This window comes from Athene noctua, chromosome 1 (genome assembly GCF_965140245.1).
Source record: "Athene noctua chromosome 1, bAthNoc1.hap1.1, whole genome shotgun sequence".
Classification (NCBI taxonomy): Eukaryota; Metazoa; Chordata; class Aves; order Strigiformes; family Strigidae; genus Athene; species Athene noctua.
This window is the reverse complement of record NC_134037.1, coordinates 253,145,537-253,160,595: the sequence shown is the minus strand read 5'-3', so window position 1 is coordinate 253,160,595 and position 15,059 is coordinate 253,145,537. Positions and strand designations below refer to the sequence as shown.

The 15,059-nt window shown below is 49.5% G+C and overlaps 1 protein-coding gene across 6 annotated transcripts in view; it reads left to right on the top strand.

Moving 5' to 3' along the window:
- AMOTL1 (angiomotin like 1) overlaps positions 1 to 15,059 on the top strand; it is an 89,463-nt gene that overhangs the window by 24,103 nt on the left and 50,301 nt on the right. For 5 of the 6 annotated variants that reach the window (XM_074917058.1, XM_074917076.1, XM_074917048.1 and 2 more), the window contains one exon: positions 13,519 to 13,665. In XM_074917058.1, coding sequence (XP_074773159.1) covers positions 13,519 to 13,665 — 147 coding nt within the window. Of the gene's footprint in view, positions 1 to 2,051; positions 2,134 to 13,518; positions 13,666 to 15,059 lie in introns of those variants that run through there. The other variant, XM_074917087.1, reaches the window with a different exon arrangement.

Here is a 15,059-nt window from a genome sequence, read left to right as displayed (position 1 = left end):
TTCATTTACAGCTGACCAAGTTCATGGCTCACCTGTGTCTATAAGCAAATCCAACATTTGCCTCTGGGGGAGGTAGGAGAGGGCAGCTATACAATCTGAAAAACCCAAAGCCAGTTCCTCCAGGGGACCCAGGTGTCTAACTCTATCTATTGTCAAGGTTCCCTAAGATTTTGCAGAGGATTAAGCATTTAAAAGCCTTAATTTGGGCCTGACTTGCTCTGAGATACTTAGGGCTTCTTCAGAAGGCAAGAGAATTGAACATCCCTCTCTTGTCCAAGTTTGCTACCCTAACCACTAGCCTGTGTTTTCTCCCCCGAGGAGGCTAAACTGTGTGCCATGGTTCCCTTGCCTGCCTCTGGAACAGCAGAGTATTTGCAATTCTCTGCTCTCCTGCTTGAGCATAACTGCAGCCTGTATTAGGTGACCCCAGGGTGACAGCTAATAGCTGCCTCAGAGGGACACCCCCAGGGACAGCACCCGACTTTCACCTCACCTTGCACACCAGCACAGAGGGAAGGGCACCTTTGAGGATGCTCAGCTCACACGGGAAACGTAGCTCTGGGGTAACTGCTGCCATGGGAGATGCATAGATGTGGGAACTGAGGAACCCAATTTCACCATCAACAGCTTTTCCTCCTTTGCCCCTTTCCCATATCCTATAGTTTCCCTGTGCCTTACGCATAAGCAAAACTCAAACTCCGAGCAAATCTCAGGTTTGCGATTCATAAAAGCGGTGCCTCAGACTGCTGTGATTCAGGGCCAGCTCTCAGTGCCTGGAGCTGCCAGGAGTCCCTGCTGCATCCATCCAGCCCTGTGGCAATGGCCCCGGGACAGCTCCCATCTTGCTGTTCCCCTTTGCAGGGCTGGGGTGGCACTGGGTCCATTCCTCTTCAGCGTGTTGCTGCACTTCAACCTGCTTTTATCCCTTTGGTGCAGTATTTCAGAAGGCAGATCCACCTTTGGGGCCTGAAAATCTTGTCTGTGTGTTAAGAGCCAGGAGAAATGAATGTAAATGGAAAGGATAATCCTGCATTCACTGGGCATCTTGCTGGACTGAAAGGAGGCTGGAGCAATGAGATGGGGAAACACAGGCAGCATGCTGGCAGCGCCAGTCATCCAAAAAGAGGTCTGCCCTGTGGGACAGTGCTGGGAAAAGGGTGCAGAGGAACTGCTGAATCCAGTTTGTGCCCACACAGCCCTGAGGAGGGGAATGAAGTGTGCTGGAAACACCTGAGGAGATCTCCCATGCTATCCCCTGTGCCAGACCCTCGGCAGCAGGACTAGGGTGGGCTGGGGCGATGGAGCCGTGACTGCAGCCCTACTGCAAACGCATCCCATGGAGCTGGTGTGCTGAACCGCAAAGAAACCCCCAGCTGCCAAATGTCCTGCGTTCATGTTACTGCAGCGCTTGTGTCTGGCATCGCCCATAAATCCCTTGACGTCAAGTGAATCTGTGGCTCACATGGAAAGGTGTGATGAAGCAGGTGGGCAGCAGGTGAAAGGGGCTGCATTTAGGAACGGGGAGCTGCGTTTGAGAACGAGGGGCTGCCCCACCTGCCCACCGGCCTGACACAGCCCAGTCGCTCCCCAGCAGCCCCAGGCACAGGGGAAGCACCTGGAGGGAGCCCTGGGAGAGAGGGAGGAAGCCTGGGGATAATGCACGGGCTTGGGACTCGGCGTAACTCCTGCCAGCTGTCCTGCGAGGCTTGGGGCGGGACTCCGGGAGCCTGCGCTGGCACCTAGGGTGGGATTCGGGCCCCACGGGATGGATGGCACCTAGGGTGGGATTCATCCCACGGACGAGGTGGGGAGGCCGTGCTGCCGCGCAGGCTCACCGCTGGCAGCACCCGCGTGTCGGCGGCGGCTCCGTTTGCGGCTGCGGAGCTCCGCGGAGCCCGTGGACAGCCGGGGGGGCTGCGGGGGGACCGGCCTCCCCCGCCGCGCGCCGGGCGCGTCCCCTGGGCGGGAGGCACCGGCGGCCCCGCCCCGCCGCCCCGGCCCCGCCCACAGCGCCAGGCCCCGCCCCGCCTCGCCCCGCCCCGCGGCGGAGCGCGCCTGGGGGCGGCGGGGAGCGGCGCGGATCGGCGCGGATGGCCGCGGTGCTGCCGGGGGCGGCGGGGCGCGGAGCCGGAGGTGAGGGCGGCGGGAGCGGCGGACGCGAGCGTGCGAGGCGTGCGTGTGGCCGCGTGTCACCGCACAAGTGCGTGTCTGCGTGCGCGCACGTGTGTCCGTGTGCGTGGGGCTGCGTGTGCCTTTGTCCACGTGTGTGCCGGGGAGCGCGCCGGGGCGCGTACCGGGCTGCACGCCGGGCCGTACGGGAGTGCCGCTGCGGGCTCTCTTCTCGTTCCCGCCCGTGCGTGGAGCGGGCGCTGCGTGGGGTGTCGGGCTCAGCCCGCCGCTCCCCCCGGGACCTGCCCCGCCGCTCCCCCCGGGACCTGCCCCGCCGCTCCCCCCGGGACCTGCCCCGCCGCTCCCCGGGGAGGATGCGGGAAGGCCTGGGCAGCCCTCAGCAAACTTCTGCACCCAGCACACCCGGCTGCCCCCGGGCTGCGTGGAAACCCCACCCGGTGTGGGAGCGGGGACGAGTTTACGCTTCCCCCGCCCCGCTGCCCCGTTAGGGCCGAGCCGCCCAGCCTGCCCGGCCGCGGGCTGCTCCATGTTTCTCCACCCTGAGCCCTCCCCAAGTAACTTCAGCGAATTTTCTCCGCTCCGGAAAGGCAAAACCAGCCGGGTGGTGCGAGCCCGCGGTGAGCACCGGAGCCGGCACCGGCCAGGTCGGGATGTTGCCGTTTATTTTGAGGGAGCGGAGTGTGGGGCGTCGAGGGGAGCCGCCGCCGGCTTCCCCGGGTGAGCGCGGAGCGGGCGGCCGAGGCCGCCGGGGGAACGTTCCCAGCTGGACCCGGCGCGGCCGCTCGAGTTTCCGCAGCAGCGATCGCAGCGTCCCCGCGGGTCCCTCGGCGGTCACGGCAGCTCCCAGCCCGGCCGGGCGGGAGGGCTCGGAGGGCCCCCCGGGAGCCTCCCCCCTCCCCGCGCGTCCGCGTCCCGCGGCCGGGTGCGTGGGGAGGGCAGGGCCGGCGGCAGGGTGACATGCTGGAAGGGCCTCCCACGCCGGGAGAGCGTGTTCTCACGTTGTTGTTGTAGGGGGATGGTGAGAGGAACTTTTATATTTAACCTTCCTAACCCTGAGGGAGAACAAAGATAAACTCCTGTTTAAAGAAGAAAGCGTTGAAAGGGGAGAGGAAAAAAAACCCACACAAACCCTCGTGAATTTAACTCGAATCCTCCTGCCAGGTTTTGTGATTCATAGTTTTAAATACAGGAAGGTCGCTGCTTGGTCTTTTTCCTCTTTCGATGGAAAGAGGGTTTTTTTCTCTTTCCTGGTGCTGTGCGAGCGTCCCGGGAGCAGTGACCAGCTGCCTGCGGAGCAGCGGGCTGCCCAGATCCCTGTGCTAAGGCATCTGCGAGGCCCTCGTCGGGCATCCACTGCGCTGAGGTTTTGTCTTTTTGGTATAAAAAATAAGCCTAAAAAGCTTTCTGAGAGAGGGACGGCTGTGAAGATGAGGAGTGCCTAGAATTTTGCTGTGGACAGCTAACTGGCAGTGCCATTCCTGCACACAGGTGTGCATGGAAATAATATTTATATATATATTTTAGATACATATATTTTTACATATATAGAGGGATATATTTAAAAAGAAGATATATGTTTATGGATTTTATATAGTTATATATGTAGATATATGACTACATATATATAAATAAAAATATACTGCATATATGTATTTACATTTTTATATGTGTCTGTATACATAATATATATATACCCGTAGTCATTGCTAATGGCCTGAAAAGCTCTTGAAAGGGTCCTCTAAATACCTTACCAAGAAATGCCCAAGTGGTGAGGGCAGGGAATATCAAGTGATAAATAAGTAATAAAACCCTCTCCAGGGTTGCGCTGGGTGCATGCCATCGCCCTGCGTGGAGGGGCCGCACCCTGCCCAGCCTTCTTCAACCCCAACCCCAACTGGAGCACTGGTGTGAGTGGATGAATTTGGGGGGCTGGTTTTAGGTTGTTAAATAGGGAGGGATGTGCCCCTCAGGCTATGTGGGGCCAGTGGGAGCCTCTGCATCACCTGCATGTCCATCCTTCTCTCTCCTGATGTCCATCGCTCCCCATTCCTCTCTGCCGGAATTTGGCAAAGGGACTTTTGCTTTCTCTTTTTCTTTTGGAAATTGCTCGGCTGCTGGAACAGGGCAGTTTCAACCTGAACAAGCACATGCTGCCTCTCCAAAGTCCCGGTGCCCACAGGATCTGTAGCTGTTCTCTCTGACTTTTCATTTCCATGGATGTGTGATATTGTGGACAGGTGTGGGGGCAGTTCCCGGGGTCCTGGCCCCACACAGCGATCTGGACCAAAGAGCATTGTCCATCAGCATCCTGAATGGAGGGACTGATACACGGAGACAGCTCCGGTGCTTCGCGCAAGAGCTTCTCTGCAAGGAAACACCAGCACAGAACTAAAGGCGTTGGCATTTCTCCAGCGAAGGATTCACCGAAGGGGGTTTGTAGGGATCCCAGCAGCAGCCTCAGGGGGGCTGTGTGGGGTGCTGCCCGGTAGATCAGGCTCAGCCAGACTCTTGGGATGTACGTGGAGGTTTCAGGACAACATGGAGATGTTACTGCTCACTGTTGCAGCTTTCCTTCAGGAAACGAACGCCTGATGGTCCCCAGTGCCGTTTTCTTCAACGTTGATAGGCTTACAACTCACTTTAAAGGCCAGATCTGGTATAAGTGTTACTCGGTGCTAAGGTGGGTGTACGTGCCTTGTGCAGCCTCCCTGTCCTGGAAACCATTAGCAGGATGGTTGCATGCTTGGGTTTTCACACAGAGGCTATCTGCTAATGTCCCAGTGGAAACTTTAGTGCTCGGGAATATTTTGCGGATTTGGGAAAAATCCCAGGAGGACTTTTGGTTTCATACACCAATTGCTTTTTGGCAGCTTTGGGATAGATGTAATCTGGTTCCCATTTGTGTCCTGAATTTTTAAATGGAACAGCCTGCATTTGGCTCAGGGCAGAAGTAGAAATAGATGGAATTAGATAGAAAATAGTAGTAATACCAACAAGAACAACATTACCTCTATAAAAAAATTGTTAGGGCAACTTTTCTATTGAAATGTTGCATTTAGGAAATGTGTCTGTTCTTTTTGGTCCTTTTAAGTGACTTTTTCAGTGGGTGGGATGCTGCTGTGGGTGTAAATCTGGAGTAAATCTGTAGAAGCTGGTGAAATCCCTCTGGATTTGGATCAGCACGTGTGAGAGCAGAGTTTTGCCTCACAGTAAGGTGTATCCCGTGTGCGGCAGCAGGTCCTGCAGCATTTGCTGACCTCAGTGGCTTTGTCCAGCCCTGGCATGTCCTGCTGTGCTGTGTGGCTGTGCCTTTCCCCACGTGCATCTCTACCATGTCTTGAAGTTGCAGCAGGTCCTTCTTGTGCAAGCCAGGCGATGATGGCCAGGATGCATCGAGGCAGCGCCTTTCGGGGAACGGGGTGGTCTGTAGGGGAATGCAACATCTCAGGAAAACATGGCATGGGATTAAATAATTGAGCAATACTTGGGATTATCTGCTCTGACCGTAGTGGCCGGCACAAATATAAATGTGCTTTAGACAATAGTAACTCCAGTGATCAAGGTTCAGGCTGGAAAATAATGATGTTATTAATTTAATTTAATGAATAATTTAGTGAATTAAAATGTTTTTTGTGAAATTCAGTCTTCATTTAAGGCCTAAACCAACTGAAGCCATTAAAAACCTGTTATTCCTCTGCCCTCCCTCCTCGATGTGTATGCTGTGAACAGATATTTCAGTGAAGTCCCTGCTTGGCTGGGGGAGGACGTGCAGGTCCCCTGAGGTGCCCCAGAGACCTGGTCTGGGAGACGGGGAGGCACTTCTTGGGGGCACTTCACCTGGGATGGCTACCTGGGGTGGGGCAGGGCATCCCTGCCAGTGGCATGTCACCCCTGCCAGCAACCTGCATTGTTTTGGCACCATTTTCAAGGCGATGGCTACACGCCGTCTGCCGTTAACTGTGATTTTCTCTGTTCTAAATCTGAGCTCAGCCATCTGGGAGCAGGAACTGAAGGCAATTATCTTGTTAGCACTTCTGTGTATAATACCTTTATTAAATTTCTGCATTTTAGAAGTGGCTGAATATAAATTGCATGTAATGATTTAATAACGGAAGGCTCATAATTTTAATATATATTCAGGTGGGAAGAAGGTTTAATTTCTTTATCCTTCAGACATGACATTTGAGAATAATGCAAAGGCTTCACTCAGTGTAGGGTTATCACGAGCAGTTCTTCACATGGATTAAATGAAGAACCGTGGATCCTTAGCCTATGGTTTGTTGCCTATGTTAAAAAAAAAAATGGAAAAGCTCTAGAAGTCTGAAGATCCATATGATAGAGTTCAATGCCTGTATTTTCGGCTAGAGAGTACTGTACAGTCTTTGTACTATTTTTGTTCTGTCCTTATCCCAGGCTCCTTTGTACGCTGCAAGTTTGTGGAAATGACTCAGGGAGAAAACTATTTAACCTAAAGGACACCACTGGCAAAAAAAAAAAAAAAAAAAAGGATAAAGAGCAATGTCAGTGACTGCAAGTGGGAACCGAGTATTTGTGTATATTTGAGGAAGAGGATACTGAAATCTCCTCCAATGGGGTGGAAAAAAAATCCTCTTCTTCAGATGCTGTTTGTTCAGTTCAAGAAGGGAGTTTTATAATATGGTTGGTCAAAGTAACAAGGAACTAGACTGAATGATCCACAGTGCTAGGTCCTATTTCACTTCTGGTTAATTAATGGAAGGGCTTAAATATCCAAGTGACACAGATCGTGCCAGTGCTTTTCTGTAACATGATCATTTTTAAAGGCAGTAAGTACAGTTAATCATAGCTTAAACTCCTGCTTTGCAAGTGTCTTGTCTGTATGTTGTAGCTGGTTGATTTATGTTTTTTTTTTTTTCTGCCCAGTGGAAAAGAAAAATTCCTTCCCTAAGAATGTGCATGATGAATTTTTATCTTGGAGTTTTTTTATGGCTTGGAAATCAGAATTTATGGTGTAGTGAAAACGTCTGCAGGCTCTTTGCTGTGCTGACAGGCAGCGCGGCTGTAGCAGCAGCGTTGTCTCACTTGTGAACTCCATGTCAGTCTTTGTATTTCACTGTTTTATGGAGAGTTTCTTCCCTTACTTTCAGCTCTGAATACTTACCCTTTTATCTCAAAGCAGCAATGCTGACATGAGTTGTCATCGTGCCACTGGCACTTTGATCAAAGTAGAAATTTCAATTATTGATTCAATTCTTTGAATAAATTTAGGCTGGCTGCATATTGTAGATTCACTGTTATAGCTGCAGAGGCAAATGTATAGCTCATGATAAATAGGGGCTTTAAAATGTACATATTTCTGCAAAGCCTGGTGCAGCCACCTAAGAAACTTGCATCCCTTCCTCCATCAGGTTGATGCCCAGGTAACTGCTCAGTGCCTGGAGCTGCAGAGAAAATACTCTGCCTTCATCCTGCCTCTTCTCTGAGGATGAGCCTGGGAAGGGTGAAAAAACAGTAGATGATTCTAAAGTTATAAACCCTGTAACCATCAGAGATGAAAGAGCTGTGACGGGCACCATTTGCCCCCACACGCCTCTGCGCTTGATTTCCATTGGGAAGGGGGGGAGGCACGGGCATCCGTGGGGATCTCCTGGGCAGGCAGGCTTGGCTCTGCTCATTTCAGTATCCTTCTGATCTCATGCCAGGTTCGGGAGCTGCTTTCAAGGCGCCTTTGCTTTGCTTTGCTCATAGCGTTTTTGCTTGTCCGCTTTGTTGTTTGCTGAGGGGAATCATATATGAAAATAAGCACGTGAGGCAGAAGTTTCACAGAAGGTCTTCATCCTAGGCAGTTAAATTTGGATGTGTTAGCCCGATTCCTTGGGAGAGATGGGATTTGGCTGCCTTCATCATCTCCTCATTTGTCTTGCTAGTGCTTTCTTGGACAAGGCACTTTTTGGAGAGTGGTGACAATACCTGAGCTGGGAGATTGCAGGAGCTCTTCTCAAGCAAGGGGATAGCACAGCGTGGATCCCAGAGCTAATACCGGGATAAGCATTTCTTTCCCCAGAGCGGGGAGCGGTGGAGTGGGGACTCAGTCTGGTGAGCCCTGCCAGGAAGAGGGGTAAGGCTTCTCCCAGCTCAGATGTGGTAGATCCCTGGCTTTCATGTGGGAAATAAGAGGTGCTGCTCGCTCACATCTGGTGTGCGTTATGTGCGTTGGATTTCTATCCTGCAAGATGTTGCTCTGCTTCTGTGAAAACAATATTAGTGATGCTTGTTCAGTCCTTATGGGGCTCAGGAGCCCTGGCAGCAGATACAACGTTCCCAAGCAGAATTATGGGTTGCAGAAGTGAGTCAGCCACCCCAGAAGTGACCTAGAAAACCCACACATCAACCAGGAAGCTGCTGATGGGAAACAATCACCAGCGTGTGTCCGAGGCCCTGCTCTTCTTTGGGGCTGGGACTGCAAAGGAATCCCAGTGCCATTGGAGAAGAGCTGCCAGTCGTACCAAGAGCATCCTTTGCAATGCTCTTGGAAGTGATGTCTCCTTTTTGAAGGTCAGCCAAGAAATGGGACACACAAACTAATTTTTTCTGAGCTGAAGGAAACTCAAATCTGCCTCCCAGCCTTGGGAGAGCAGTATGGCTGTGTGGCTGGGTTGTGGTGATCCCCTCTCAAAACTGGGCTGATGTTCAGGAGAGAAAGTAAGGTTCACAGGCCAGGCCGCACATGGAGGGGTCTCCAACCTCGACAGAGGGTCCCTGCAACCTGTTAGAGGTACTGATGGGTCCACCCTGGGGAATTCATGGCACAGCTTTGGGCAGAGCTCCTGGGACCCTGGAGTGCTTCAACTATCTTTTTGTTATTTCCCTTTATTTTCCTTTCTTGTTGATCTGAGATTTTTATGCAGCAACAGGGCAGAGAAAATGTTTTAAATGTGGAATAAGGTATTTATACTCCTTTCTGACTTGGCTATTAGACAGAAGGACAGATGTGGGCTTGGAAACGATGTCATTTTTGTTCTGTCATTTTTGGACCTCCCTTACAAACCGCGGCAGAGTTTATAGGAAAGTGTAAAGTCCCCTTACTTACTTCTTGATTTCAGATGATTGCTTTGGATCATATTTGAAATGCCTTGGTCTCTTTTGAACTGCTCAGTCAATAGGGTACAAATTGGAAGAGGATTTTTTGGAGGACAACTCCGTGTTTTTGTTTGGCTGGGTGGCTCTTGGGTGGCAGAGGAGGAGCCGTAAATGCTGGCAGAGTGGGCTATGCCTCGGGCAGCGCAGAGCAGCACCCAGGCAGGCAGCAGACTGCAATTCAAGAACTCCTCACCTGGGCACTGCCTTGAGGTGTTACCTCTAAATAGCAGCAAACTCTGTACAATGGGTATTTTTTGGGGGGTTTTACTGAGAGTGAGAGTAGTAGTACAGTTTGGCTGTAAGAAAATAATCTTTTCCAACTATTTTTGTGAGGAGGAAATTTGCTTCTTGGGGATGCTGTTATTGCTCTAAAAACATGACATTCATGTAAAGTCACAGCAATGAGCTTCCTATGAGGTTTTTCTTTAGATCCTTTTCAAAACCAGACTGAAACCACATCAGAAACAGGAAATATTTAAGTGTTGCTCCTCTGTCTCTGGGTCCTTGCTGACTGTCTGGTGTTAATCTTAGCAAATGATTTGCTGAAGTAGTTCTAAATCTTCAAATGAATTGCACTGCTGTGTAGTAACCTTCCAGAATAATACATCTGCTTCTGTATGGTGTAACACATGTTTATCTTAAAAAACAAAACCAAATACCCAAAACAAACAAATTAATTGGTATCAGTCAATCACTTAGATGTGGGAGAGTTGGTAGAGATGAGATGCAGAAATGAAGGCCTGGAGCAGCTGCCCAATTCAGCAAGGACTGAACTGGGTCAGAAATGTTGTCATGTCTTACAAGGTTGGCTATAAGAGACAATGGATATATGGCCATTGAAGACATGATGTCTATGGACTGGGCTGTATTCTGGCAAGCTGGGGCCGAGGGGACTGGGCTGGCTTTGAGGGGGGAGAGGAGAGGGGATGAGGTCAGCTCTTCTTGGCAGCAGCAGGGACAAAACATGGGGCAGCAGCCGTGGTTTGTGGCTTAGGACGTTTGGGCTAGATGTGGATAGAAAGCCCTTCACTGTGACATGTCCTTGGAGGGATGATGGCCTCCATCTTAGGTTGTCCTCAACTGGCTGCTTACCTGTGGCCCCTGGGCACCGCTGCTCTGGCACCAGAATTCAGTTACAGGGATGAAAATTGCTTTTTTGGTGAGCATCGTAGAAGAATGGGGAGGTTTGGGGAAGGAGCAAGTGCCTGAGCATTGAACGGGCACCTTGCATCCCAGCAGAGTTGGGTGTAGCAAACCTTTCCCTCCGGAGATTGGAGCCGGGATTTGGGAGGCTCCAGTGACAGCAAGGGGGGGAAAGAATAAAGGCTTGTGCCTTGCTCCAAATGGCTCGTGAGGCTTCACTAAGCTTTCAAGTGGTGCGTTATTGTCCACGATCTGGATCATGGCTGCGCGCCAGGCACTGATCTTTCAGCAACTGTTATCTGTTTTACACATAAACTGGCTTTCTGTGCCAGTTACAGCTGACATTTTATTAAAACCTGCTGTGAATGAACATAAAATATCATTACATCATTTTTAACATGAAGCTTCATTACATCATTTTAGGATGATAAAACATCAACATCGATACAGCAAAGTGCACTGGTTTCGGTCCAGGTTGGAGCTACTTGACTCTGATATAACAGAGGTCAGAACCTGAGCAGTTTGGCAGATGCTAGCATTTACCAGTCCAGATTTTAGTAGAATATTGCTTTGCCATGGCAAAGACAAGTGGTTAGGTGAGAATTTCTGCTCTTATTACAGAAAAAAACCAAGTTTTTGTTTTCCTTTTTGCATCTCAGAAAATCTGAAACCATGACTCAAGGATGCCTACAGACTCAAAATGCAGAAGACGAGTATACAGTTCTACTAACAATTTCTTTCCTTTAAATTCTGTTTGGGGAGTGGTGAGGCCAAGTCATTAGTTAATGACTGTTCAGGTGGCCTGTAATGCTTGAAGCTGCTTGCCTTCCTTGGGTGTACAGATTTTCTTTGTTTCACCCCAGTCAACTTTTTATTCATAAAACAAGCCCAAGCTCAAAACTCCCTTGTTTCATAGGGGATTTCTGATTCTAAGGCAGGACTCTGTGTGTGGAGGAGTGGTGAAGGGTCTTTAATACTATTCTGTACCAGAATAGGGTAATAATGTTGGAAATTAGGGTTCTTGAGTTTTTTCCTTGAGTCTGTATCAGCATCAGCACAAATTTCAGACCAGTCTACCATGCTCATTTTCATAAATATATTTGGCTTCGATCTACTCAAGTGAGCAATCTTCCCCTCTTGCTCTCTAAATATAGATAACTGCCATACACATTCATGCATAATATGAATGGTAAAGTGATGAATTCATTAACATTTCGCAGAAATGCCTATTTCCTCTGGGCACAGAAGAAAATAGTATGCCTGTAGAGAAGATGGACTCAATCCTGCCCCCCACTACTCCTCTGCTGCCCTATTCCATGCAGGGATGTGGGATTAGCAGTGACCTTTATGTAAAGAGGAGAGCAAAGCAACTTCCCCGTGTGATATATGCCAGTGAGCACACGGTTAGCTGAGCACAGACTAAGCAGTTGAGATTAATAAATCCAGGTCATCTGTGGATGATGGTTTTTCCTGCAGAGCAGGGTGCTGCAGGTCCTGGTGCCTGTGGGCTTCCTTCTCCACTGGGATGGACGTTTGCCCTGCTGGGATGGGTGGATGCCCCACTGGTGCCACTTTGAGCCGTCTATCTCCTGCTCAGGCAAGTCCCATGTCAGTGGCTGGTGCTGAAGGTCGATGGCCATTTCCATAGTCTAAAACCTATGGCAACTGGTGGTGTAAGTGGAGAGGGATTCTGCTGTGTCACTGCTGCACCAGGGTACTCGGGGCCAGGTGATGCTTGTCTCCAGGGTTTGGACCTCAAAGACCTTTCTGTTTACAAAAATGAGATAGTGCTTAGAAAATTAAGTAGGAAGTGGAAAGTCATAGAATCATAGAACAGCCCAGGTTGAAAGGGACCTCAAAAGATCATCTGATGTAACATCTGGTGGGAAGGAGAGCCTAGATGAGATTATCTAGCACCTTGTCTGATGGCATCTGGAAAACCTCCAATGATGGGGACTCTACCACATCCCTGGGGAGGTTGTTCCAGTGAATGATTGTTTTCACTGTAAAAAAGTTTCTTTCTTATGTCAAGATAAAACCTTTCTTAGTGCAACTTGTACCTGTTGCCCCTTGCCTTCTCCAGGTAGCTCCTTGTGAAAAGAGAGATGTCCCTTAAGTAGTGGAACACTGATGAAGTCCCCCCCTCAGCCTTCTCTTCTCCAGGGATAAAAGACTTAACTCCTTCAGCCTTTCCTCAAAGGGCAGGTTCTACAGCCCTTGGATCATCTTCGTGGCACTCCTTTGGACCCTGTCCAGTCTGTCTGTGTCTTTCTTGAATTGTGGGGTCAAGCCAATGTCATCCCTGGCTTAACACCGCAGTGATGCATTTCATATGAACTTGTTGAAACAGGCACTGCCAGAGAAAGCCACCCCTGAGAGCAGATTTAGGATGAGCCTTGTTGCTTGCCAGGAGAGTTTGTTCTTGGTCACTGATTGTGAAAGGGTCTGGGGGACTAGTCCAGCCATCAGTGTCTGCGGGATGCTGGAGTTCGGGGCATGTGGCTCCTGTGCAGTTGGTCTGCCAGACACATTCCCATGGCCCTCCAGCTACATCCTCTCCTTACCGTATTAAGAACATCTGGACAAAGGGATTTATAAACTCCCTCCATTGATAGCGTTGGCTGTATTTTATGTCTCAGCAGGTTTCTGCATTGCTGAACTATTGTTCGTGATCTGATTTTGTGGTAAAGCCTTTCCCAGACGCTAGCCCTGTTGAATGTGTGGCTGGGTCCTCACCTATCCTTCTTTTCTTCTTTTTACCTATCCCCTCTTTCAGTTCTACACTCGTTGTTGGCTTCATGTCCTGGGGCCATGCCTTGATTTGTGAGCTTGTCACTGTCAGCTCTTATAAACCTTGCTTTGTACCTGGACTGGGGATCTTGAAGGTGAGGCTGGGTTGGTGCATGAAACAGCACTGATGACTTGGTGGCTGCCTCTTGTTCCTCAGAGCTAATGTGTTATTTAGGTGGTGAGGACAGAAGAGGTTTGCTCAGTGGCCTTAGCAGGGCTTCTCAGGCACCTTATCATGCTCAAGAAAATTTTTTTTTACTTCTGTTGTAAGTCGTGGCTTTATATTTTGTCACTCAAGCAGTTTCTTTACTGACAACCTATTCTTCTTTTTTACAGGCTCCACATCTGTTTGTTACAAGCCTACCAGCCCAGTCCAGCTACTGGAAGACACTGGCTTTATTTACCAGGATCACCAGTTGTTTGCTGGCAGGCATGAAGTTTCTCCACTAACAGCTGAAGTGATCAGTGCCAAAGAAAAAGCTGGTAAGTGCCTGGCCACACTTCCATACAAACCCACTGTATTTATTTCCACATTTTTCCCAAAGCATAAATTGAGAATTTAGACCCTTTACAAATAGTATTTACAGAGTTGAAGGCCAGCTTCTCATCCTTGGTAGAGTTAAAGGTAAAGGGGAGTTACCTTTGACTTGAATATTGTGACCCACCATCATTTGTCACCTTGTGCTTGTGGAGAATGCAGCATTTCCACCTGTCCTTCAGGACATGGCTGCTCTTCTGACTGCACAGCTGGGCTGAGGTCCATAGCTTTTTGCTGATGGAGCAGGACTGCAGGCACCCTGTGGAAGGCTCACTGTAGTCAGTCCTTGTGGACCTGAATAATAGGCCACTAAAGTACATCTCCCAAATATAAGGATGATAACAGATAACTAGTGCAGGGGTGGAAATCCTGATGCATGATAAAGAGCTGCCTTGACCATGTGACCTTGGCTTTATCCACTTTCCTCAGGCTTATCTCAAGCATAGTCTAACAACCTAGACCACAGCTTCCTAGTATGTTGGGGAGACTTTTATTGCATGTCTGCAAAAATGTTCACTATGGTGAGGCTTCTGTGCTCTGTGATAACACGGATGAAGCAGTAAGAGTTTTCTGTAACTGCAGGGATGTATAAAGTAGATGGATACTTGGCTGTTGTGCGGACAGGTAGATGGAGTTATGTGTGTCTGTGCGTCTTTCCGCTTAAACACTGGCCGGGGAAGCTGACATTGCCTCGGGGAAAACAGGAGAGGAGTATCTTGTAGGGCAGGTGTGGAGTGAAACAGCCTGGGAATCTCTCCCTCCTGAGCCCCACAATCATCTTTAAGGCTTTGCCACAAAAATGTTAGTGGAAATGACCTATTCTCATAGTGAAGAGTTGAAGGCTTTTCTTCCCCTGTGACATCCGGGTTGTATATAAGTTGTCCCACAGCATGTGCAGTAACTGATGAAACCTCAGGGAAATACCAGACCTCAAGAGAAAGTTTGCTTTTTAACTACTTTCAAATGCCAAAAACCAAATGTAAGTTCTTCTGATGAACTCCTCTGAGAATTGAAAACAGCAGGAAAGAGAGAGAAAGTTTCCAAGAATGACCTCAAAAAACTGAACTGAAAACAGCACCTCCTTCTTGCCTAGGGACATGGGAGGTCTCTGTCAAGAGCTGCAGGCTTATTCTCACTTTTGTTCACGCTGGGGTCTTTCAGGAGCATTGTTCTGGGTTCAGACACTGTTCAGACGGATGTTTTGCACCACTTTTGGGATGAGTGTGGGAGGAGGGCTTCAGGAGGGAGGGGTTCCAACCTCTCAGCCATGGTTATATGCTATTAGATGCTTAGCTCCAGACAAACTCCACAGCGTATATAGTGCAAAAATTATGCCATT